We start from the raw sequence: 23,019 nt of genomic DNA, 5'->3' as shown, positions 1-23,019 counted from the left end.
GTGATACTTATGACATTGGAGCAAACAAGATGCCAAAGCTGTGGATCAGCCCAAGACTGGGGAGTGGAGAAGGGGTCTGAGCAAGCTGACCTCAGTGTGCTGGGGGTGCCAGGGAATGATCCTTGCACTGAGCTGCATCTTCATTTCCTTTCTAAAGCAACCTCCAAATTTAAATGTATATTAAATCCTGCATTAGTACATCCTGTGCCTTTCTGTTTTGTCCAATAATAGCTGTATTCTCTGCCCATTTGGACCACATCCCAAGGAAGAGAGGCAGGAGGAACACTGGAGGACAAGCCCTTGTTTGTTTATGGCACAGGAAGCCTTGTGGAGGGGAACATCCATTTTGAGTGACATCTTTTTCATTGTGCAAAAGAAGATTTAAACTGTGCCAGCCTTGATTTTCAGTCTAAACTGGATGTGGAAGCAATCCTGGAGGTTAAATTATATTAGATCACACTGAGTATTTTGTTCTACCTTGTGTGTATCCTGTGCCCAATGTCTCACAAAACTCACGTTGTGTTGGCGTGAGCACGTAGCAACGTATCACGTGCAATAGGACCATGGTGAGGGCTTGGTGGCTGGTTGGGCTGAGCACAGGAGCCACACTCAGGAGGGATTCTCACCCTCCCACACCCTTCTTTTAAGGCCATCTGAGGCTTGGTGTGACCCAGAGCTGTGGGACAACGATGGGTGATGTGCCTCTGCTGCCAACTCATTTGGGATGCCAGGGATCTGCTGCAGTACAAGGCATTTGGCTGGTGTTTTCCAACTTGCTTCAGCAGGAAAAGAGAAGCTGCTCCCTCTTTTACCTGTCTCCACTGTTGTTAAGGCACTCAGAGAAGCTGAGATCCATCCTTCCTGAATGTGTCCAGAGAAGGGCAACGAGGCTGGGGAGAGGCCTCAAGCATAAGCCCCACAAGGAGAGGCTGAGGGAGCTGGGATTGTTTAGCCTGGAGAAGAGGAGGCTCAGGGGAGACCTTATTGCTGTCTACAACTACCTGAAGGGAGGTTGTAGCCAGGAGGGGGTTGGTCTCTTCTCCCAGGCAAGCAGCACCAGAACAAGAGGACACAGTCTCAAGCTGTGCCAGGGGAAGTTTAGACTTGAGGTGAGGAGAAAGTTCTTCCCAAAGAGAGTTGTTAGCCATTGGAATGTGCTGCCCAGGGAGGTGGTGGAGTCACCGTCCCTGGAGGTGTTCAAGAGGGGATTGGATGTGACACTTGGTTCCATGGTCTAGTAGTCATGAGGTGTTGGGTGACAGGTTGGACTTTATGATCTTTGAGGTCTTTTCCAACGTTATTGATTGTATGATTCTTCCTTGATAGTCTTGTTCAGATTATTTTGGCCAATTTATTTCTTCTGCTCTGCATATGAAGGGGAACTGAAACACATACAGCTGAGGAACAAAGTGTTGTCACGTCTGAGCAAATCATAGAATCATAGAATAGTTTGGGTGGGAAGGGACCTTTAAAGCTTATCCAGTCCAACTTCCCTGCAGTCAGCAGGGACATCTGCAATTAAAGAAGGTTGCTCAGAGCCCCAAATAACCTGATTTGAAATGGCCCCGGGTACAGGGCATCTACCACCTCTGGGCAACCTGTCTCATCTCCATCATCATAAAAGCTCTTTTTCCTTATATGTATCCTAAACCTCCCTCTTTTAGTTTAAACCATCACTCCTTGTCCTGTCACAACAGGCCCTGCTAAAAAGACTGTCCCTTTTTTAATCTGACCCTTTAAGTACTGAAAGGCTCCCTGCCTCCACCTGTTGATCTCTTCAGTGAGGAGCTGTCTGGGTCTGTACTGACCCATCTGAACAACATCTCCCAGCCTTTTCTGCATTCCAGCTCATCAGGAGCCATGTGTCTCTGATGCTGCCCAAGGAACACATGCTCCAGCTGGTACCAATAGTGTCTATGACAGTGTTATGGGGCTCATATCAGGGATTTGCTTTAATGCTTCTTTCTGGAGAAACAATCCTCTCCTGTTTAAAGCTTCTGGGGCTTATAAACTTGTTTAGTTGATGCCATTCCAAGAGCAGCTCTCATAAAAGGGGCAACAAGTGTCACCATGCTGTCTGAGATGAGAGCTGGTCAAATCTGAGGCAAGTGTAGCTGTATCTGGCACTGCCCAGTTAAACCTTAAGGCACTGTTTATATCACCATGGTGCTCCACCTGACAGGTCATAGACAGTGTTTGTACCAATGGGCATCAAACCAGAGATTGTGGAGCTGGAAGGGTGGGTATGAGCCTAGTAAAATCAAGACTGCTTATGCTGGTATTTGAGTCACAAGGCTGCAGAAGAAAGGATTTCCATAAAAGTCAATAACAACCACTGGAGATTGGGAACCAGCAGTATGCACCAGTAACGCTCAGGAGAGGAAAGAAGGAGAAACTGGGGATAAACAGCAATGAACCTAGGGAGCCCTCAGCTCATTTAGACACCATGGAAAACATGGAACATTTGGTAGCTACAAAACCCCTGTGCTCTGTACCTGGTCTGGTGCCTCAATGTCCATCTTGGAGTGAGGGGTCAAAACTGAACACAGTATTCAAGGTGTTTTGGAGGCTAGATAAGGACTCTCATCTTTTTATTACCAGGTTCAAGGCTCTTTCTATTTGGAAAGATCAAATATACCCAAACTGGCATCTTCTGCATCCCCCTTCTTCTTTCCCCTCTTTGTTCCTCTCAGACTGATTTCTCCTGAGGGACCCTGGGGCTGCATTTGCTGTATGCTTCTGCAGTGACTAAGGCCTTGGCGAGACTGTATGTTTAAAAACACATCAGTTAGCTTTTTAATCTCATGCTGATGGGCTTTAACACCTGGAAAATCTGCTTGTTGGCCACGACCAGCCCTAGATTTGTCTTCAGAGATGCAGCAACAGGAGCCTGGATCAGAGCAGAAATAGCTTGCCAGCTTAAGCTGCAGTGCCAGCAGAGGGGACATGTCTTGGGAGAGGAGAAAAAAAGTCTCCTTGTCACAAGAGCTGCAGCCATCGTGCCTTGCTGCTCCTCAAAGGGTGTTTGCAGAGCACTCTGATACCACTCTCTTTCTGTCCCTTGGCAGGCTGGAAAGTAAATCCATACATACAAACACCTCTGGGAAAGATATACAACTGTTAGATGGCTGATTTATCCTCCCAAATTCCAGTGTGACACTTTGGCTGTTAAACTCAGCTTCTACTCACACTTAGTGTCACAGGGGTTTTGCTGAAATCCACTTGGAGCTGCTCAGACTTTTTTATTAGGGATAAAACTTGCCATGGATTTAGTTCCTTTCTTGTAAAAGAAATGATTCATGGACAAATCTGGTTTCCTTAGAATATGGGAATGATGAAGTACAACTGCTTGGAACATCAGCGAGGAGAAAATGAATCAGCTCTTCAAAACAGTTTGTCCAGAAGGGGAATTATTAATGCATTAATTAATGAGTTACAGCCTGCATGGATGCTTCATTAATACTTGGCTTCTGGTATTCCTTGAAGAAATGCTGAGATCCAAAAGCCATCATTTAAAAACTCTTAGATGTTCAGTAAAAAAAAAAACCAACACAAACCCAAATTGTGGTTTGACTTCCTCTCCTAAAAAGCATCCCACTGAGGCATCACCCAGCCAGCTGTGGGAGACTGAAGGATATTCTTTTAATTACTTAAACCTCTCTAAGTGCTTTCTAATTGTGTTCACTAAGCAGCCTCTGTAATGAGGCAAGTGTTACCTAGAACTGATTACATTTTAATTGGCTTAGGCAATGTCCAGCCAGGGACCTGCAAATCCTCCCCTTGATGTCCATCAATTTGTCTCAATGCTGTTATCAGAGTTCAGCTGAGCCATTCAATAACTCCTTCCTTCCATCCATGGCAGGAACTGAGCTTACAGGCCATCAGGGAGGTGTTGAGGGCTGCTCAGAGGAGAATGGGCTGCAGGCTGGTGTATTGATGGGGACAATTAGCCCATGTCACCAAACTCTCCCCTTGCCAGATGATGTTTTGGCCAAACAGTGCTTTCAGCCTGAGCCAAACTCAAGTATGCCCTGATTTTTGAGCTGCTGATTGGAAGTGTGAGGCTAAGAGGGAAAAGATTTATATCCAGTTCTGGAGCCCCCATTGCAGGAAGGATCTGGATGCGCTGGAATGTGTCCAGAGAAGGGGCACAAGGATGAGCAGAGGGCTGGAGCTCCTCTCCTATGAGGACAGATGGGGAGAGCTGGGGCTGTTCAGTCTGGAGAAGAGAAGGCTCCGAGGAGACCTTCCAGTATCTGAATGGGGCTCCAAGAAAGCTGGGGAGGGATTTTTTAGGGTGTCAGGGAGTGATAAGACTAGAGGGAATGGCAAAAAACCTAGAAATGGGTAGATTCAGATTTGATGTTAGGAAGAACTTCCCCATGAGGGTGGTGAGACACTGGAACAGGTTGCCCAGGGAGGTGGTGGAAGCCTCATCCCTGGAGGTTTTTAAAGTCAGGCTGGATGTGGCTCTGAGCAACCTGCTGTAGTATGAGATGTCCATGCCCATGGCACAGGGGTTGGAACTAGATGATCCTTGAGGTCCCTTCCAACCCTGACAATTCTATGATTCTATGACTGTCTCTATCTAGGTATAGGATGCAGTAGTCTGGGCAGCACAGATGAGGTTTTACCTGCTGAAGGCTGCTTATTCTGAAAGGTGAGAGTGGTTAAGGTGGATTTAAGACGTTACCAAATTGTTGGCATATCAGGCGATGCAACCAGAGAATATTAACACCTCTGTGAAGCCTCACAGTGTCCAAGAGTCTCAGATTTGCATCACTACATTATAGACAAGGAACAGTAATGAAAATTGGAGGTGGTTTATAATTGGAGAAATGGAAGGAACATTGGAGGGATGAAGGAGGGTAGGAAATCTCTTGGCAGGAGGTATGTTTTGGCACTGGTGCAGACAGTGCCCCGTTATCCTCACAAAAGAGATGGGAAGCTGCCAGCAGCTGGAGCTCTCTGGATTTGGATCCTCTCACCTGGTGAATGCTGCCAGCAGAGAGGGAACTACAGTCAGAAATCACATGCTGAAGAATTAATGAGGTGCCTCCCAGGCAGCAGGGCTGACACCTTCCTTGATCCTGATCTCTCTAATTATTTTGTACATCACCAAAATCAGACAGAGCCAAGAAAATAGATTAATGATACCAAAGATGAGGATGGAGACACCTGAGTGCATCCAGAGAAGGGCAAGGAGGCTGGGGAGAGGCTTCAAGCATAAGCCCTACGAGGAGAGGCTAAAGGAGCTGGGATTGCTTAGCCTGGAGAAGAGGAGGCTCAGGGGAGACCTTCTTGCTCTCTACAACTACCTGAAGGGAGGTTGTAGCCAGGTGGGGGTTGGTCTCTTCTCCCAGGCAAGCAGCACCAGAACAAGAGGACACAGTCTCAAGCTGTGCCAGGGGAAATTTAGGCTCAGGGTGAGGAGAAAGTTCTTCCCAGAGAGAGTTGTTAGCCATTGGAATGTGCTGCCCAGGGAGGTGGTGGAGTCACCATCCCTGGAGGTGTTCAAGAGGGGATTGGATGTGGCATTGGTATGGTTTAGTAGTCATGAGGTGTTGTGTGACAGGTTGGACTTGATGATCTCTGAGGTCTTTTCCAACATTATTGATTCTATGATTCTATGAGAGAATGATGTTGTGGGTGTTTTGTATGAAGCTCTTTGCCTGACCCCACTTAGCTCCTACTTAAGTGTAAATAAAGAGAAAATCTCCATAGATCTGGAGGAAGGAAGGAAGGGGGTTGCTGTTCTGCTTTCCCCCAGCAGCTCTACAGACCATGATCAGCAAAAATTTCTTTTCTGAGCCCTAGCTTTACAAGTTCTGAAACAATTCACCCTTGAAACCAAAACTAAGCTCTCTGTACTTCAGGCTGAACTTCACTTTTGGAAATGGAAACTACTTTAACCCTCCTAAAGCTCTGATTTTGTGCCAACAATTTTATTAGCAGAGACAATTTTTCTTTTCCTTCTATAAACTAGCCCAGACAGAGCACATGGGTTTGGCTGCTGTGGATTTCAGGATAAATTATGTACATCCTTGTGTATTTTTTACTGCTTTTCAGACAGCTCAGGGGCCTGGTTTATAAAAAAAAAGCAACCCCCACAGCTTGTGAGGAAGAGATGACAAAAGGAAATGTGAATCAAGCACCTCCAGTAATCAAGCACCCCTGAGAAATGAAATGGAGCAGGATTTCAGTCACATTTGCTAGATTGAAACAAAATAAAGCCTTTCTGCATGATGTGGTGAATCACAGACAGACCTGAGACCTTCTTATCTGCTGCATCTTCCTCAGTCCAGAAAAGGAGCTGGGGGGGTCACTCTCCCATTGCCTTCCCAGCAGGGAAGGGAACTCAGTCCTGCTGCTGGGGTGGTACACATAATCTCTGCATCCATGGCAGGGGCGGGGTGTTGGAACTAGATGATCCTTGAGGTGCCTTCCAACTCTGACAATTCTGTGACGCTGTGAGCTGTACACCAGTGCTCCACGTTTGACCCACTTTTGTACCCTTTCAAGCTCCAAACTGGAGCCCTCACTTCTGCAAACTTATTTTCTCAGCTTTTGCAGCACATTAGAAAAGCAAAAATTAGCCTGGAGAAGGACATAAAGATTGTTGTTGAAAGAAAGAAGGGCTGTTTTTTCAGTGCTACAGAGTAAATGTGGACCTCTTGGTGAGGGGAGATCTTCCACCAGCACCCAGCACCTGATGCCCAGGGAATTGTGGGTGTCAATTTAGGCTTCTCTCGTATTATTCATGAAGGGCTCTCTCTTCTTGGCATTAAAGGATACAATACTAAAAGGAGAGAGAGAGGTGTGAGAAGCTGTAGCACAAGTGAGAAAAGGCAGCTTCTTACTTAATGGCAGGAGGCAGAAGTGTTATGAGACAGAAAAAGATCACAGGGAACGGAGGGACCTGCACCGCCCTGTCCCGGACAGCTCAGTGCTGAAGCACAGCTCACTCCTCATCCCCCTCACGGATGATGGCTCACTGGTATGCACAGACAGCAGACAAACACTGCCCAACAAGACAATCAAAGGGGTGTTAAATGTCTTTGGAGTTTTTCTCTTCTTTTTCTCAGCAGGCATTTCCCTGAATTCCTGGTGTTCAAAGCCAGGATGCACACGGTGCTTGTCTATGGCATGGGCAGAGTGCACTGCGTGGGACACATCCCTCCTAAAAACAAGTGGAAAACCTCGGGGAGGTTCTTGGTGCCTTCTCTAGGGATTCCTTTCCTCGTTAAAAATGTGCTCTTGGACAAAAGCTACCAAGGGTTTCACCATGAAAAGCTTTCTGCTAACAAACTCTCACCATCCAGCGTGCATGAGGACTGTCACAGCTCAAAACCAGGACTGACTTTGTCAGTTTCTCTTGGGTACTATTTTTAAACAGCTTTTACTTTATCATCTCTCAGTTTAAGCTACTTATGTTTTTTCCTCAGCTTATTTAATTAAGCCATCCAGCATTTTGCAGTACAGCTCAGTTCCTGGGTGCAGGATCTTTAATTTAACCATTGCCTGAACCAAACCTCTACAGAAGAAGGAGTGAGGTGATCCACACAAGGCTTAAGTTGCTGTTCACCAAATCATTCACATGCTGGGCTAGCTTGGCTTTTTTGGAGAGCCTTTGTGTGGAGCAGCTCTGTTCTGTAGCTTTATATGTCAACAGGAAAAGGCAAAAGAAAGGGATTATTTGTGATTGCCCTAAATGTGGTTGTTTGGAATAATGAAAAAGAATTGAATCTCTTGCTGTCTTCATCCATGGAGATGATAGAATTGAATCTTGTTCTGTCTTCATCCATGGAGGTCATAGAATTGAATTGTTTTCTGTCTTCATCCATGGAGGTCATATTTCTGTCTAGTTTCTCCATGAAATTATGAATACCCACCTGAGCTATTGATAAATGGCCACTTCTGCTCCCAGCTGTCAATGGTGTTTGAGACATTGCAAGTGCAAATGTGAGCCCTTTATTGGGTGTGAAATATGAATGAAGGTATTTTCCAGAATAGGGCTTGGGAATTTGTCTGAAATGTGTTTAGATGTGGGGGTAAGGAAAAAACCCAAATCTTTTAAAGGAGAGTTAGGATTCAGGGAAATGACTCTTGGAGGAAAAGAAAATAGTGGAATATAAAGGATAACATTCCACAGAAAACTGTTGGCAACTCAGCAAGTAATTAGATGAAGAAAGGAAGGACCAAGAGAGCAAACAAACTTGGAGGAGACTTGATAAGGTGCTTGGTTGCATGGTTTAGTTGATTAGGTGGTGTTGGATGATAGGATGGACATGATGATCTTGAAGGTCTCTTCCAACCTGGTCTATTCTATTCTATTCTATTCTATTCTATTCTATTCTATTCTATTCTATTCTATTCTATTCTATTCTATTCTATTCTATTCTATTCTATTCTATTCTATTCTATTCTTATTTTCCAAAATCATAGAATCATAGAATGGTCCAGGCCAGAAGGGACCTCCAAAGCTCATCCAATCCAATCCCCTGCACTCAGCAGGGACATCCCCAACCAGATCAGGCTGCCCAGGGCCTCATTGAGCCTCACCTTGCATATCTTCAGGGAAGGGGCCTCAACCACTTCCCTGGGCAACCTGTTCCAGTGTTCCACCACCCTCACAGTGAAGAACTTGTTCCTAATATCCAATCTAAATCTGCCCTTCTCTAGTCTGAAGTCATTGCCCCTTGTCCTGTCACTGCAGGCCCTTGTAAACAGTCTCTCCCCATCTCTCTACATCCTTCCTGTAGACTGCTTTCAGGTACTGTTCAGGTGTCCAGTTCTGGGCTCCTCAATTTAAGAAGGACATTGAGATTCTTGAATGTGTCCAGAAAAGGGCAATGAGGCTGGGGAGAGGCTTCAAGCACAGCCTTATAAGGAGAGGCTGAGAGAGTTGGGGTTGCTTAGCCTGGAGAAGGGGAGGCTCAGGGGAGACCTTATTGCTGGCTACAACTACCTGAAGGATGGTTGTAGCCAGGTGGAGGTTGGTCTCCCAGGCAACCAGCACCAGAACAAGAGGACACAGTCTCAAGCTGTGCCAGGGGAAGTTTAGGCTTGAGGTGAGGAGAAAGTTCTTCCTAGCAAGAGTAATTGGCTATTGGAATGTGCTGCCCAGGGAGGTGGTGGAGTCACGTCCCTGGAGGTGTTCAAGAAGGGATTGGACGTGGCACTTGAAGCCATGGTTCAGTTAGTCATGAGGTTTTAGATATTAGGTAATAGTTTGGACTGATGATCTTGGAGGTCTTTTCCAACCTGGTTGATTCTATGATTCTGTGATGATTCTACTGGAAGCTCTGGGACAAGACTTGGACAATCTTGTCAGTGTTTGGGGGGGCCATTTAGCTTTCCAAAAAGAGATGAAGATTTCATTAAAAGAAAAACCCAAAACCCACAAAAGCTTTGGGTGAAACTGTTTCCCTGTTCCAACCTGTCAGTCTTCAAATCCTGTTTCCTTAGCCACTTGTCACCAGTTCCGTGCCAAGCCTGGCTGAGGCGAGTACTTACGTAAGACCCTGACGCCGTGCTTCAGGGCTTGCACACGGCTGGGCTCCATGGACATGCTGAGCATCGTCTGCTGCCCGCCGATGGTGCAGACCTGGTTTTCCTGGGCAGCCTGCTTGAACATCACCATCAGCTGGTTGGCGATGATGGTGTTGAGCACGGAGATGACCACCATGGGGAACACAAAGGAGATGAAAGTGTTGACCTGCAGGGGAGAGACAGGGCACGGTCAAAGGATGAGAAGGATCAGTTTATAAATGTCTGTGGGCTGGGGGTCAGGAGGGAGGGGACAGGCTCTGCTCACTTGCTCCCTGGGATAGGACAAGGAGCAATGGATGTAAGCTGCAGCACAGGAGGTTCCATCTCAACACAAGGGGGAACTTCTTTATTGTAAGGGTCACAGAGCACTGGAACAGGCTCCCCAGAGAGGTTGTGGAGTCTCCTTCTCTGGAGACTTTCAAGGCCTGTCTGGATGTATTCCTCTGTGACCTGAGCTAGATTGTATGGCCCTGCTCTGGCAGGAGGGGTTGGACTTGATTAACATCTTTGGGCCCCTTGCAACCCCTGACGTCCTGTGGTCCTGTGATCAGTGGAGCAGGAGATTGTGTTTTATTTCTCCAAGCAACAGAGAAGCAGCCTGCAGTGGAAATCTGTTTTTTTTTCCCCCTTTCTCTCTTTTTCTCTGTTGATTTTGGCTTTTGAAGGCTTATTGCACAGAGGGAAAACTCAAACACCCCTGACATATGCTCATTCATGTGGGTCAACACTCCAGAAAGGCAAACTCACTCACATCCAATTATGCTGTCTTCTCCTTTGCAGTGCACTTCATTGCCAGAAATGTCTCAACCAAAACATGCCATTGATCTTTTCATCTCCTGAACAGCAGGATGCTTCTTAGCTTTCATTATGCATACTGTGACTTCTAAATAACAGCTTGCTATTGTGGTTTTTTCCCCCCTCTCTTTGTTATGAGCACTCCTTGGGATCTTTTTTAACTTTCTTTTGTGTGTGTGTGTGTGTTCTGCCCTTTCCTTGTTGATTTAATGACAGCATTTTATTACCTTGTAACCAAGTTATTCAATAAACCTTGTGCCTTTAAAGGATTAAAATTGATCAGAATAAACAAGTGGAAGTTGTAATGGGTTTAGTGCAAATGATTTGATTACTACAGTTTCGATAAAATTAAATGGAGGATCGAATTAAGCAGTGATTGAATCAAGGGGAAGCCACTGTTTGTGTCAAATAAAGGCAGGGAAGCTTTGGGAGGGCTTTATGGGGATGGCCAGAAACCCTACTGGAGAGGAGCTCAATGCACATCCAAGTGCCGGGTTCTACACATTGGCCACAGCAACCCCAGGCAGTGCTACAGGCTGGGGTCAGAGTGGCTGGAGAGCAGCCAGGCAGAAAGGGACTTGGGGTTACCGGTTGATAGTAGGCTAAACATGAGCCAGCAGTGTGCCCAGGTGGCCAAGAAGGCCAATGGCATCCTGGCCTGTATCAGGAACAGTGTGGCCAGCAGGAGCAGAGAGGTCATTCTGCCCTGTACACAGGACTGGTTAGGCTACACCTTGAGTCCTGCATCCAGTTCTGGGCCCCTCAGTTTAGGAAAGATGTTGACTTGCTGGAATGTGCCCAGTGAAGGACAACAAAGTTGGTGAGGGGTTTGGAGCACAAGTCCCATGAGGAGAGGCTGAGAGAGCTGGGGTTGCTTAGCCTGGAGAAGAGGAGGCTCAGGGGAGACCTTATTGCTGTCTACAACTACCTGAAGGGAGGTTGTAGCCAGGTGGGGTTGGTCTTTTCTCCCAGGTAACCAGCACCAGAACAAGAGGACACAGTCTCAAACTGCACCAGGAGAGGTTTAGGCTGGATGTTAGGAAGAAATTCTTCACAGAAAGAGAGATTGATCTTTGGAATGTGCTGCCCAGGGAGGTGGTGGAGACACCATCACTGGAGGTGTTTAGGAAGGGACTGGATGGAGTGCTTGGTGCCATGGTTTAGTTGATTAGATGTGATGGATGATGGGTTGGACTTGATGACCTCAAAGGTCTCTTCCAACCTGGTCTATTCTATTCTATTCTATTCTATTCTATTCTATTCTATTCTAAATGGAGGCACATGCAGGATTTGCTGCGTGGCTGTGGCAGAGGGACTGTGGTGGGATGGTGAAGGGCCATGGTGGGATAGTAAGTGGACATGGTGTGATAATGAGGTGCTGTGGTGGGATGATGAGGGGCTGTGCTCACCCTCCCTGCAGTATGTAGGGGGCAGCTGCCTGCAGGGTTCATCCTTTTGCTGTACAGAGAAGGCTCAGAACATCACTGAGTAAATGTGAGACAAATCAAAAGCCCCTTGCATTTTTAGACTTTCAAAGCATTCAGAAGAATTAAACTGTGTCTGCAAATCAGCCTGGAAGCAGTTTTATGAACAGCAATAAAGTGACAAAAAGCTAAGACTACTAAACCCAACAGGGAACTTTGCCCTGGGGAAGGGTTAGAAGGCAGGCTGATGTCCCTCTCCCCCAAAGAGCCACTTCTGTTGCATCTCAGGGGTCTAAAACACAGATGCAACCCTACACCACAAGCCACCCCCATGTCCCAGTGCAGACTGCAAACCCAAGGAAGCCTAATCTACAAATGAGTGCTCCATCTGCTCAGATGGAGACATCCCTTCTCCACCCACTCATCCATGCAGGACCAGTGTACAAGCATTTGCTGTACACACAGTATCTAGTACAGATGCATGGGTTTGTGGGTTTCTTTTTGCCCTGGAGGGATTCAGAAATGCCAGACATGAATGGAAAGATGGAGAAAGAATCCAACAACACCCCCAAGATGCTACAGGGGAATCCATAAAAGGAATAAATAAGAAGCACATAAGCATATGGAGTGCAGGTGCACTGGCAATCAGAAGAACTTGAGTTTCTTTGTTCCTAAGTTTGAGAAAGATGCAATTCCTCCTTTGGTGAAGACAGGCAGTGTTGTTGTTGCCAAAGTTTTCTTTAGATGGATCAAGTCTCTATTCAGCTTTGCACTCCAGAGCTCAATGTGTTTAGCAAGAGTTACCAGCTGGGTTTCGTCTCTCGCAACCCACGTGGTGAGAACATCATCTCTGGTTTGTGCTGGTAATAATAATAGAGCTCCTCTGTGGACTGAGGAAATTCTTAGATATACCCCACCATTACAAGCTCTTAATGGCCTCTTTTGTTACACACCTAACAGCTTTCAAAGCTTCTAAAAGATTTCACAACCTCCTGCATATATGGAAGAGTTTGGAGCCACTGTGAGATGCTAAGGAATAGCATTAAGCAGTAGAGTCATTAAGCAGTGGAGACCAAGTTCTCAGCTGAAGAAAAACCTTGTGGTTTCACTGACAGAGTAATTTGTGCTTGCAAAGAGCCTGCTTCACTTATTTAGAGCACAAGAAGTTCCACCTAAACATAAGGAAAATCATCATTACTTCTTGACTGAGCGGTGGAGCAGGCTTCCCAGAGAGTTTGTAGAGTCTCCTCCTGTGGAGAGATTCCAAACCCACCTGAACATTGTGATCCTGGGCAACCTGCTCGGGGTGACCCTGCTTTAGCAGTGGGGATTGGACTGGATGATCCCCAGAGGTCCTTTCCAACCTCCACCATACTGGGATTCTGGGGTTTAACCTTCACAAAGCAGCTGGATGCACACAGGAGTGAAGTGACCTGCTCAGACTTACTGGAACAGACTCACAAACAAGCCCTGTAATTGCCTGCTCCTCCTTCTGCATCTTTAGCTGCTGGTGCTCCTTCCCTACTGCTGAACAATGTTTGCACACCAGCAAAAGGAAACACTTAGCTGTGGAAATGCTTCACTTCATCACCTGAGCTTCAGAGTTTCTTGGCCTTCATTCAAAACCTTTGCCTTAGCTATAAATTAGTCTTGCCTAATATAATTGCACAAGACTCAAAAAGCCTTTTCTCAGCTTTCTTTAAAGCCTTAATTCATTCCATGATTGCATTGTGCAGTCTTTAAAGAGCCTAGGAAATTGTCTAGCAGTTGACTTCCCTTTTAACATTGACTTTCTATTTATGAATTGTTACAGTAAAAGTGTGACAATTGCCTGCTTTCCAGCAAAGGCTTCATTTAAAGATGTTTTCTTTCCCCAATGTCTTTCTTTGTACCACAACTCTCATACAGTTAAAAAAAAAGAAAAGAAAATTGATATTTTCCCCAGAAGAAGAAGGTTTTCATTTGTGGAAAGAATTATTTGCAAACACAAACTCTGGAGGACCATAAAGGCTGGGAAAACAAATCCTCCTCTTGCAAACCCTCACTACTTAGCTGTTTCTGCTGAGCTGCTTGCTGGGTTGTGCAAGTCTGGACCCCAGGACACAGTGCAGTGTCACTTCAAACCCTCATTATTTAGCTTTTCCTGGTGAGCTGCTTGCTGGGTTGTGCAAGTGTGGACCCCAGGACACAGTGCAGTGTCACTTCAAACCCTCACTATTTAGCTTTTCCTGGTGAGCTGCTTGCTGGGGTGTGCAAGTGTGGACCCCAGGACACAGTGCAGTGTCACTTCAAACCCTCACTATTTAGCTCTTCCTGGTGAGCTGCTTGCTGGGGTGTGCAAATCTGGACGCCAGGACACAGCCCAGTGTTGCTTCATCTCTAGGCAACTTTGCACACTGCTGGAGCTGATGCCTCTAAAAGCTCTTCAAAGCTGGTGGAAAGTGTCTCCCCTCTCTGCTTCAAGAGGAGCTGGTCTGGGAGTCCAAGACTCGACACTCAAAGGTCTTCTAGAGCAGACTTGGACAGGTTTTTAATAGGATTTATTACAACACTGAAACTCCAAGCATCAGTGTCATGAAACTAACTATGGCTGTCAGAGAATGACTATGGGATCCTTTGGGTCCTTAGATTGCTTTACAGCTGTCTACAACTACCTGAAGGGAGGTTGTACCCAAGAGGGGGTTGGTCTCTTCTCCCAGGCAAGCAGCACCAGAACAAGAGGACACAGTCTCAAGCTGTGCCAGGGGAGGTTTAGGCTGGAGGCGAGGAGAAAGTTCTTCCCAGAGAGAATTGTTAGCCATTGGAATGTGCTGCCCAGGGAGGTGGTGGAATCACCATCCCTGGAGGTGTTCAAGAGGGGATTGGATGTGGCACTTGGTGCTGTGGTTTAGTAGTCATGAGGTGTTGAGTGACAGGTTGGACTTGATGATCTTTGAGGTCTTTTCCAACCTTATGGATTCTGTGATTCTGTGATTCTATATTTGGCTGCAGGTCTCTTCTCCCTAGTATCAAGTAATAGGACAAGAGGAAATGGCCTCAAGTTGCACCAGGGGAGGTTTAGGTTGGACATTAGGAAAAATTTCTTTACTGAAAGAGTGGTCAGGCATTAGAACAGGCTGCCCAGGGAGCTGGTGGCATCACCATCCCTGGAGGTGTTGAAAAAAGCTGGTGCTGGGTTGATGCTTGGAATTGATCATCTTAGAGGTCTTTTCCAGCTGAAGTGATTCTATGATCACTCTGGCCCTGGGAAGGAGGATTTAGATAGTGTCCAGGTTAATTTTCCTCTTGAAAGTCCTAGGGTTTATGGAAAGGACAGCTTGTGTGGAACAGTTCTGTCTGATTGTTATCTCCATTAAGACTGGAGTGCTGGCATCACCCACCAGATCCAAAGTGTCTGCTCAGCACCACAAGGGATGGTGGCACTCAGCATGAGCAACAAGCAGAAGAGCAACGCTGTGCACAGAAAGGCTTAGCACTGGCTGCTCTCTAGTGTGAAAAAACCATCCCCAGCATCCCCAGCCCTGTGACTGTGTGCTAAATCTGCATGAAAAGAAGAAAATCCAATACTCTGATGTTTGCCCCTGGCAGGAAAGGATGAAACACTAACCCACTTCATGCTGCTGTCGCTCCTCTAATCAGTGCAGTCCTAAAAGCCGTTCAAGCACCAGGCTGGCAGCATCTGTGGGATGGGATTAGTCCTCAGGACTCAGCTATGCTTTGTCTGTGCAGAGCCACAACTGTGCCTTCCAGCACTGTGACACTCAGAGCCCTGAAACACTCTTTGCCTGCACTCTGCAGGATGGTGATGATGTGGATGGTGCTGAGGGTGGGATCTCAGCAGAAATCTCTGCCTAGAAGGCATGGCCTTCAAGTCCCCATGAAGGAATCGCTTGATGGCTGCAAAGACATAGCAGAGAGACCCTCTGTGACTCACACTGTCCTCTGAGGTATACCATGTTCCCAGTCCCCCAAGGTAGTGATGCTGACATTCCCAGCACCATCATATTGGCCCTGAGGGCCCTGCCTTGTCCAGACATTGAGCCTCCCTGGATCTCTCACAGTGACACACTTTTCATCCTAGCTTTATCTTAGACCTCTAAACCAAAGGTGATTTTAATTCCAGCTGAAACATGAAGCATTGAAACTGCACAGGGTTTTGCAGGACACAGAAGACAGAGCAAATCTGGGGCTGGGGCTTCATGAGAAGGCAAATGGAAATTCATGGAAATGAAGCCACAGTTCTGGAAGGGGAAAAAAAAACAATGCAGCTATCAGCCTCTCTTGGTCAGCTCATCAAAAATCAGAGTTTGGGTGAGATTAGAGAATTCAGTATGATGTGAGTTTTCTTCTTCCTTCCAAACAGGAGCAAAGGAGAGACACAGGAAGGCACCAGAAAAACCAAGCAACACAGAAGCAGAAGCCAGGCCTGGGTTTGTGACCCTTCCTAAATCTTTTATAGAGAAGACTGCTCCCCTGGCTCTGCTGAGCTCCATGCTGACGTGATTTGCTTTTCCCAAGTTGTCCCTCAGATGATTTGGCTGCTGTGGTTTCCCTGGGTTACCACTAAAAGCAGACATCAACTCACTCACAATGGTGATGGAGAAGATGAGCACATAACTTCATGCAGGGACTCTCTGGGGGGCTTAGGTGAGTAAAAACTTAGGCTAAAGGCTCTTCCTGGAGACACAATAGCAAGTTAACCCCCTCCACTGAATCTATTTGCAATAAAAAAGCCCAGAATCAGAATTATTCATAATATTTTCATTGTAAGAGTTTTGATGAGAAAAAATGTTCCTTTGCTGAGCTTGGCAGAGACTTTTGATCTTACATCTTGTGTTCTCCCAAGAGTTGGTGCTTTTTTTTTTGCAAGCAATAGAGTCCCACACAACAAATGAAGTGTGAGATGCTGGCCCAGCAGCAGCAGAGTGTGGTCTGCCTTGCCACTGCATCCCACCAAGCTGGGATCCCTGGAACTAGCAAGGGCAAAACCCTTGTAGTGGACATGGGAGTGCCTGAGGGATCATTTTAGCTCTGGATTATGACAGCACTTTTGGGTCAGACAACAGAGATGTTCCCTTGCTGCCTGATAAATGAGGTGAGAGCAGATCCAGACTCATGGTCTCCATCAGGTCTCTGGAGATGTGGTCCCTTCCAGCAGTCAGCTGGGGTGTTCAGAGCAAATTTCTCCCCTTCCTCACCAGGAGTATGAGGAGGACAATCAAAATGGAGAGAAGGGTTGATGATGGTGAGCTGGTAAAACCTCACTCAGATCAGCTAAACATCTCTCATAGTTCATGTCCCTGCAGTACGCCTGCCTGCAGCTGGGAAATGCTCTGAGCTTGTGCCAGCCTTTCCACTTCCTGCTGGGGAGGACTATCAGTGCAGAGACTCCTCTCTGGTCCAGCCCCCCGCTGAGGACATGCCTGAAGAAAAGGTTGAGAAACCCAAAAGGAGCTGAAAACGATCTCAGGAGGAGATCTGTCTTCAGTGGTTTCCTGGAAGTGATGATGGAGAGGGCTGAGGATGGAGGGCATCATTTGATTTGTGGCTTTGAGCACATCAATGAAGCCACGGAGCTGGGATTTAACAATCTGCCCCATTCTGGCTCACTTCATTTCCAATGGAAATGAAAAAAAAAAGTAAATTATCCTCCCTCTGACTGTGGAGGCAGCATTGTTAGCATATGTCAATCAGAAAAGCACATTCTGCCACATCAACATACAGCTGCCAAAAAAAATCTTATTTGACTAAATGTACTTCACCAAATTACCAGTTCTCTCTCTCAGGGGCTGGAATTAGCAGGGTTTTAACCACTCAGTGGATAATTTCAGCCTCTAATAAGCCCAGAGCCACATTCCTGGACACATGAACCTGTGAAAGACAAAGCAGGAATGGGAAAGGCACAGAGCATTGGCATGCCAAAAGGAGCATTTGGCAATGGCACTCAGTGTTTGATGCTCACAGGATGTAGCTGATGAAGAATCCGAAGGGTTGATTCCACCCCACTCCCCCCCCAGTAAATAAATTACCATCTAATTAAACCCCATCTTCACACTGCTTCCCAAATTCCCATGCCAAGCATCTATTTGTTATCAGCTAAATGCCATTCCTTAGATAGTAGAGGGCAGGGGAGGTCTGTGTTTGGGAGTGATGGAAGAAAACAGCAACCTCTTTGGTAGCTGGAGCCTGGTCCAGGGAGAAAGGTGAAAGCTGAAAAGCTGCAGCCTAGGAAGGGAATTGGAATTCAGCTCTTCTGAAGTTTTTGTGAGGGGGTTTATTATATTCAGACTATATTATTTCAGAGTGTAGATTTTTAATAGGAAACCCCCCCCCCAACCTTTCCAATCTTTCCTCTCTCATTTAAGAAATATCTACCTTAAACCTGCAGGAGGAAGCTGAAAAGAGCATAGGAGTGAGAGAATAAACTAAGCAACCTGAAATGAGGATCCAACACCAGCGGGGACCTGCTCTGCAGGATGTGGGCACTGGTCCTTATCTCAGATAAGAACACCCTGGTGTGAGGACACAGATCCTGGATAAATAGGAACAAAGCCAAGTGCTGAAGCCTGTGTGTAGATCTGGAGCTCTGACAGCATATTGAGCTCGAGCTCTACACGGTGCCAGTTTTAACTCCGGCAGGTTTGCCTGTCACGTTTTATTTCTGGTGGCTGCTATCTCAGGCAGCTCTGACAGAGTGATTTGGTGTGACACAGCTGTCACCCTCGGCTGGTGACATGGATAGGTAGCCCTAGGTGCCCTGTGCAGGCTCACTTGGCTTCTGCTTGTGGACGTGGTCGGATCCTGCATCCCTCGCACCACCAGACAGCGTGGCACAAGGCACATTGCTGTGGGACTCCATCAGCTGAGTGAAGTGACTCTCCCCTTGACCTGTAACCATGGAAATACCTGGTGGAGGTCCTGATGATGGCACACTATATTCCCTCATTAACTTAATGAATAACCAAAGGAAAGATTAACAAACTCCAACTACTATTTTCCATTTAAAACACACTGAGAAACACCCACAAAAGCCTCTGGCTGTTCTCACACCATAAGCTCCCTGCCTCTTCTGCCCCACCTATGGGTCAGTATGGATTCCATACACCTTAAGACAAGAGAAAATGGCTTCAAGTTGCACCAGGGGAGGTTCAGAAGGGATATTAGGAAAATTTTCTTTACTCAAAGTGTGGTCCTGCATTGGAACAGGCTGCCCAGGGAGGTGGTGGAGTCACCATCTCTGGAAGTGTTCAAAAAATGTGTGAGTATGGCACTTTGGGACATGGTTTAGCAGGCATGGTGCTGTTGAGTTGCTGGTTGGACTTGATGATCTTAGAGGGCTTTTCCAATGAGGTAACAGAGTATCATGGTGTGCACTGCTTCAATCTCACCTCAAAGAGTTCCCTATTCACCTCTGAGAGCTGCAAGAACAGCCCAGAGAGATGAGGAGCACCTTCACTCTCTGACAGCAGGGCCTTTTCCAAAGTGTAAAATGTCAAGCCCAGACATTTCAATAAAGGTTATGATGCTTGAAACGTTGCTCACAGGCAGCTGGTGTCAAAATGTACAATCAGCTCAAGTTACAGAAGCCAACCTTGAAGATGGCACCCAGCTGCACAGGCACAGGGAGATGGATGGCAACCACAAGCAGCTAAACCTCTGGGAATCAGAGCAGTGATGTGAGTGTGAGCCTGATCTAAATAGAGAAACAAGCAGGACAGCCAGTATCTGTCATTCAGGGGAAAAGAAACCAAAGCCTCAAGCACAGCCTGCCCAGTCCACCTCTGATTAAACAGCTCAGCAGAATTTCTTGATTTTCAGCTCAAATGGGCCAAACTTGAGCATTTTGGACCTCTTCAGGAGTCCCAGTTTGCTTCATGCTTTGGACAGGGTCTGGGAATAGGACTGCAGCTACTGTTGCTTAGGTGGAGAAAGGAAGCATGCAAGACTGAAGATAAACTCTCAGACTGAGCTGAAGGATGCTCCCAAGTGACCAAGCCCTGTCCTCATGATGCTGCTGCCTTGCAGCCATTAACATCAATGAGACTGGTCCTGAATTGCATGGCAAGGACTGGCAAGCCTCTGTCCTGACACATCCATTTACTGCCTTTGTTCATTGAAAGCAAGCCCCTCAAAAGACAGCTTAGAAGATGATGTAAATGACTTGTGCATGAGCTCTGGCTGCTTTCTTCTGTTTAGCTGTTTCAGGTTTGGTATTGGTAGATCTTTCTATCAGAAGTCAGATGTTTCTATCACAAATTCGATGTTTCTATCAAAATTAGAGGTTTCTACCAGAAGGAAAGGTATGTTAACCACAAGGCTTATGGTGACAGCCTGTGCTATACTTTGAGAGCCACAAGGTGCAAGAACCTGCAACCTACTTCAAAAAAAGAGGGACTTTCCTAGTGCATGCAGGGACCACTGGTCTGGAGCACAAGCCTTATGAGGAGAGGCTGAGGGAGTTGGGGTTGCTTAGCCTGGAGAACAGGAGGCTCAGGGGAGACCTTCTTGCTCTCTACAACTACCTGAAGGGAGGTTGTAGCCAGGTGGGGGTTGGTCTCTTCTCCCAGGCACCCAGCACCAGAACAAGAGGACACAGTCTCAAGCTGTGGCAGGGGAGGTTTAGGCTCGAGGTGAGGAGAAAGTTCCCCACAGAAAGAGTAATTTGCCACTGGAATGTGCAGCCCAGGGAGGTGGTGGAGTAACTGTCCCTGGAGGTGTTCAAAAAGGGATTGCACGTGGCACTTGAAGCCATGGTTTAGTTAGTCATGAGGTGCTGGGTGATAGGTTGGACTTGATCTCTGAGGTCCTTTCCAACCTTATTGATTCTATGATTCCATGATTCACTGGCAAGCTGGTGGTCTCCTCCTCTCCTTCTGTGCTGGCTGGATGCCTCTGATGTTGTCTCCAACTGGCCGACACCAGACCTCAACTCTTCCAAAGGGCTTAATTTAGCTCTAGCATTGAGATCAGGAGGAGGATCTGCTTAAACTCTGTTTCCATTAGCATTTTGTGTTTGCTCCAGAGCAGTGATGTTTTCCTGGTAACATGCCTTCCCTCTTTAGATCCATGGCCATCAGGAAAGAATGACCAGTCACTGGGCATTAAGATGTTAAGAATAACCCACGTGTAACATTTTCAAGCCCTTGTGTGGTCCCACACTGATGAACTATAATGGGGATGCAGAGCAGCTAATGATCTCGAGAAGTCAAATTAATCACATACTCTGCAGGAGTTAATCAGATACAGACCAGATGGAAATTAATTGCACACTGACAAAAAAAATCCATCATATCTCTATGGCAAAAACATTCCCCCACCTTCTCCATTCATAAATCTCCCTCCATGGAGAAAACATTTGTTCACAGAAAATGACATCTGATGCAGAACAACTCAAATGGCTTTCTTGCTCATGATGGCTTGGCAAAGATGTCACAGTGCTGAGTAATGGTGGCATTCCTGAGCTTGACTGGATGCCTGAAGCCATCATTTCACCTCATTTCTATGCATAGTTACTTTCCTGTGGCCCAAAGTATTTTTGAGATTGGTGATTAGCAGTAGCAGAAGGGTGTGATTCATACAGAGGTGCTTGACAGAAAGCTTGTCATTCCTAATTGTACACAGGGGTAGTACCAGGCAACCAGCACCAGAACAAGAGGGCACAGTCTCAGGCTGTGCCAGGGGAGGTTTAGACTGGATGTTAGGAAGAAATTCTTCAAAGAGAGAATGATTGGTCATTGGAATGGGGAGGTGGTGGAGTCACCATCACTGGAGGTGTTTAGGAGGAGACTGGATGGGGTGCTTGGTGCCATGGTTTAGTTGATTAGATGGTGATGGATGATGGGTTGGATGCGATGATCTTGAAGGTCTCTTCCAACCTGGTCTATTCCTATTCCTATTCCTATTCCTATTCCTATTCCTATTCCTATTCCTATTCCTATTCCTATTCCTATTCCTATTCCTATTCCTATTCTATTCTATTCTATGTGTCAGATTCCTTGGGGCATCTCAGAGCTCTTCATTACCTTGCTAAATACCAGAGAACCTTCTTCATTATAAGAGAAAACCTCCTCCTTTCCTGAGCTTTAGACATCAAATCTGAATGTTTCTTCTGATTTCAGCTCCCAAAGAGTGAGAAAACCTCTGAAACTCAGGAATCCCTGGAAATAACAGGTGAGGAAACCTCTGAAACTCAGGAAATCCTGGAAATAACAGCTGAGAAAACCTCTGAAACTCAGGAAACCCTGGAAATAAGAGGTTGGAGAATGAGGAAATGGGAAGGTTCTAAGGTTTGCCACTGTCTGTTTCAGAATGCCTTGCTGTACAGCATAGATATTCAGCTTTATCCCTCAATAAAACTGAAGAATGAAGTAATGCTTACTGAAAAAAATGAAGAAGCCAGTTTCCTCCAGAACCCCCAAGCACAAGAAAAAAGCCCCCAAGGATTGCACTTCATGATGATGGGTTTGGGGGTCTGGCACATCTCACTTCAGTTGACCCAGGGCCTCCTTCCACTGATTTAGGAGGAATATATGGAAGCTAAATTGGAAAGATTTTGGCCCAGGGTGGTTGCTGCCTCCTCATACCTGGTGAGGGAGGAAGGAAAAAAGTGACAGCTACAGCCATGATCCTCTGTCATGTCATCATTAACCTGAAAGCTTCAACTCTTTCCCCCTCTTCCTCCTGCAGGAAATCTTCCTTCTTAGTTTCCTGCAGTTGGGTACATTGAGCTACAAGGTAAATTAATTACATTTACCCAATTTTGCTTGCAAACAAGAATGAAGTCGATTTGTATGCTGTCAGGTGGCTGGCCTCAGCTTTGCTCCTCAGGTCCTGTTATCCACAGCACTATTTAGGACAATATTTTTGGTTAAACAAAATCTCAGTGAATAATGTTCTTGATTTTCCCTTTGAACAGCCAGGCCTTGTCTACCATTCCCCCCTCACCCTCTCCAGCAGTGATATTCCACTGAAGGGGAAAAGAATAATTCAGCTTCAAATGGCAAGTTGGAAACATGCTTTCAATAATTTCCCAGTTGGATTTCAGCTCTCACTACCTGCTGGTATTTGGGTTCCTACTTCTTTTGGCCAAAGGGATATTGCCCATCACAATAGATTTTGTTTTCTCCACTTCTGCTGCTTGTCAGCCCTTTAATAGATGTTCATACAGTGCCCAATGCTTCTGACATCTGAGTAATCCTAATCATAGAATCAGAGGATTGTTAGGGTTGGAAGGGACCTCAAGGATCAT

General features: G+C 46.3%; 1 protein-coding gene across 1 annotated transcript in view; it reads right to left on the bottom strand.

Moving 5' to 3' along the window:
• Window positions 1-23,019, bottom strand: part of NTSR1 (neurotensin receptor 1) — a 66,527-nt gene that overhangs the window by 8,147 nt on the left and 35,361 nt on the right. The window contains exon 2 of the mRNA XM_009909958.2: window positions 9,517-9,718. Within this exon, the coding sequence (XP_009908260.1) occupies window positions 9,517-9,718 (202 nt within the window). The remainder of the gene's footprint in view (window positions 1-9,516; window positions 9,719-23,019) is intronic.

This window comes from Dryobates pubescens, chromosome 26, assembly GCF_014839835.1.
Source record: "Dryobates pubescens isolate bDryPub1 chromosome 26, bDryPub1.pri, whole genome shotgun sequence".
Taxonomy (NCBI): domain Eukaryota; kingdom Metazoa; phylum Chordata; class Aves; order Piciformes; family Picidae; genus Dryobates; species Dryobates pubescens.
Note: the sequence above shows the minus strand (reverse complement) of the source record. Positions and strands in the feature narration are given on the sequence as shown.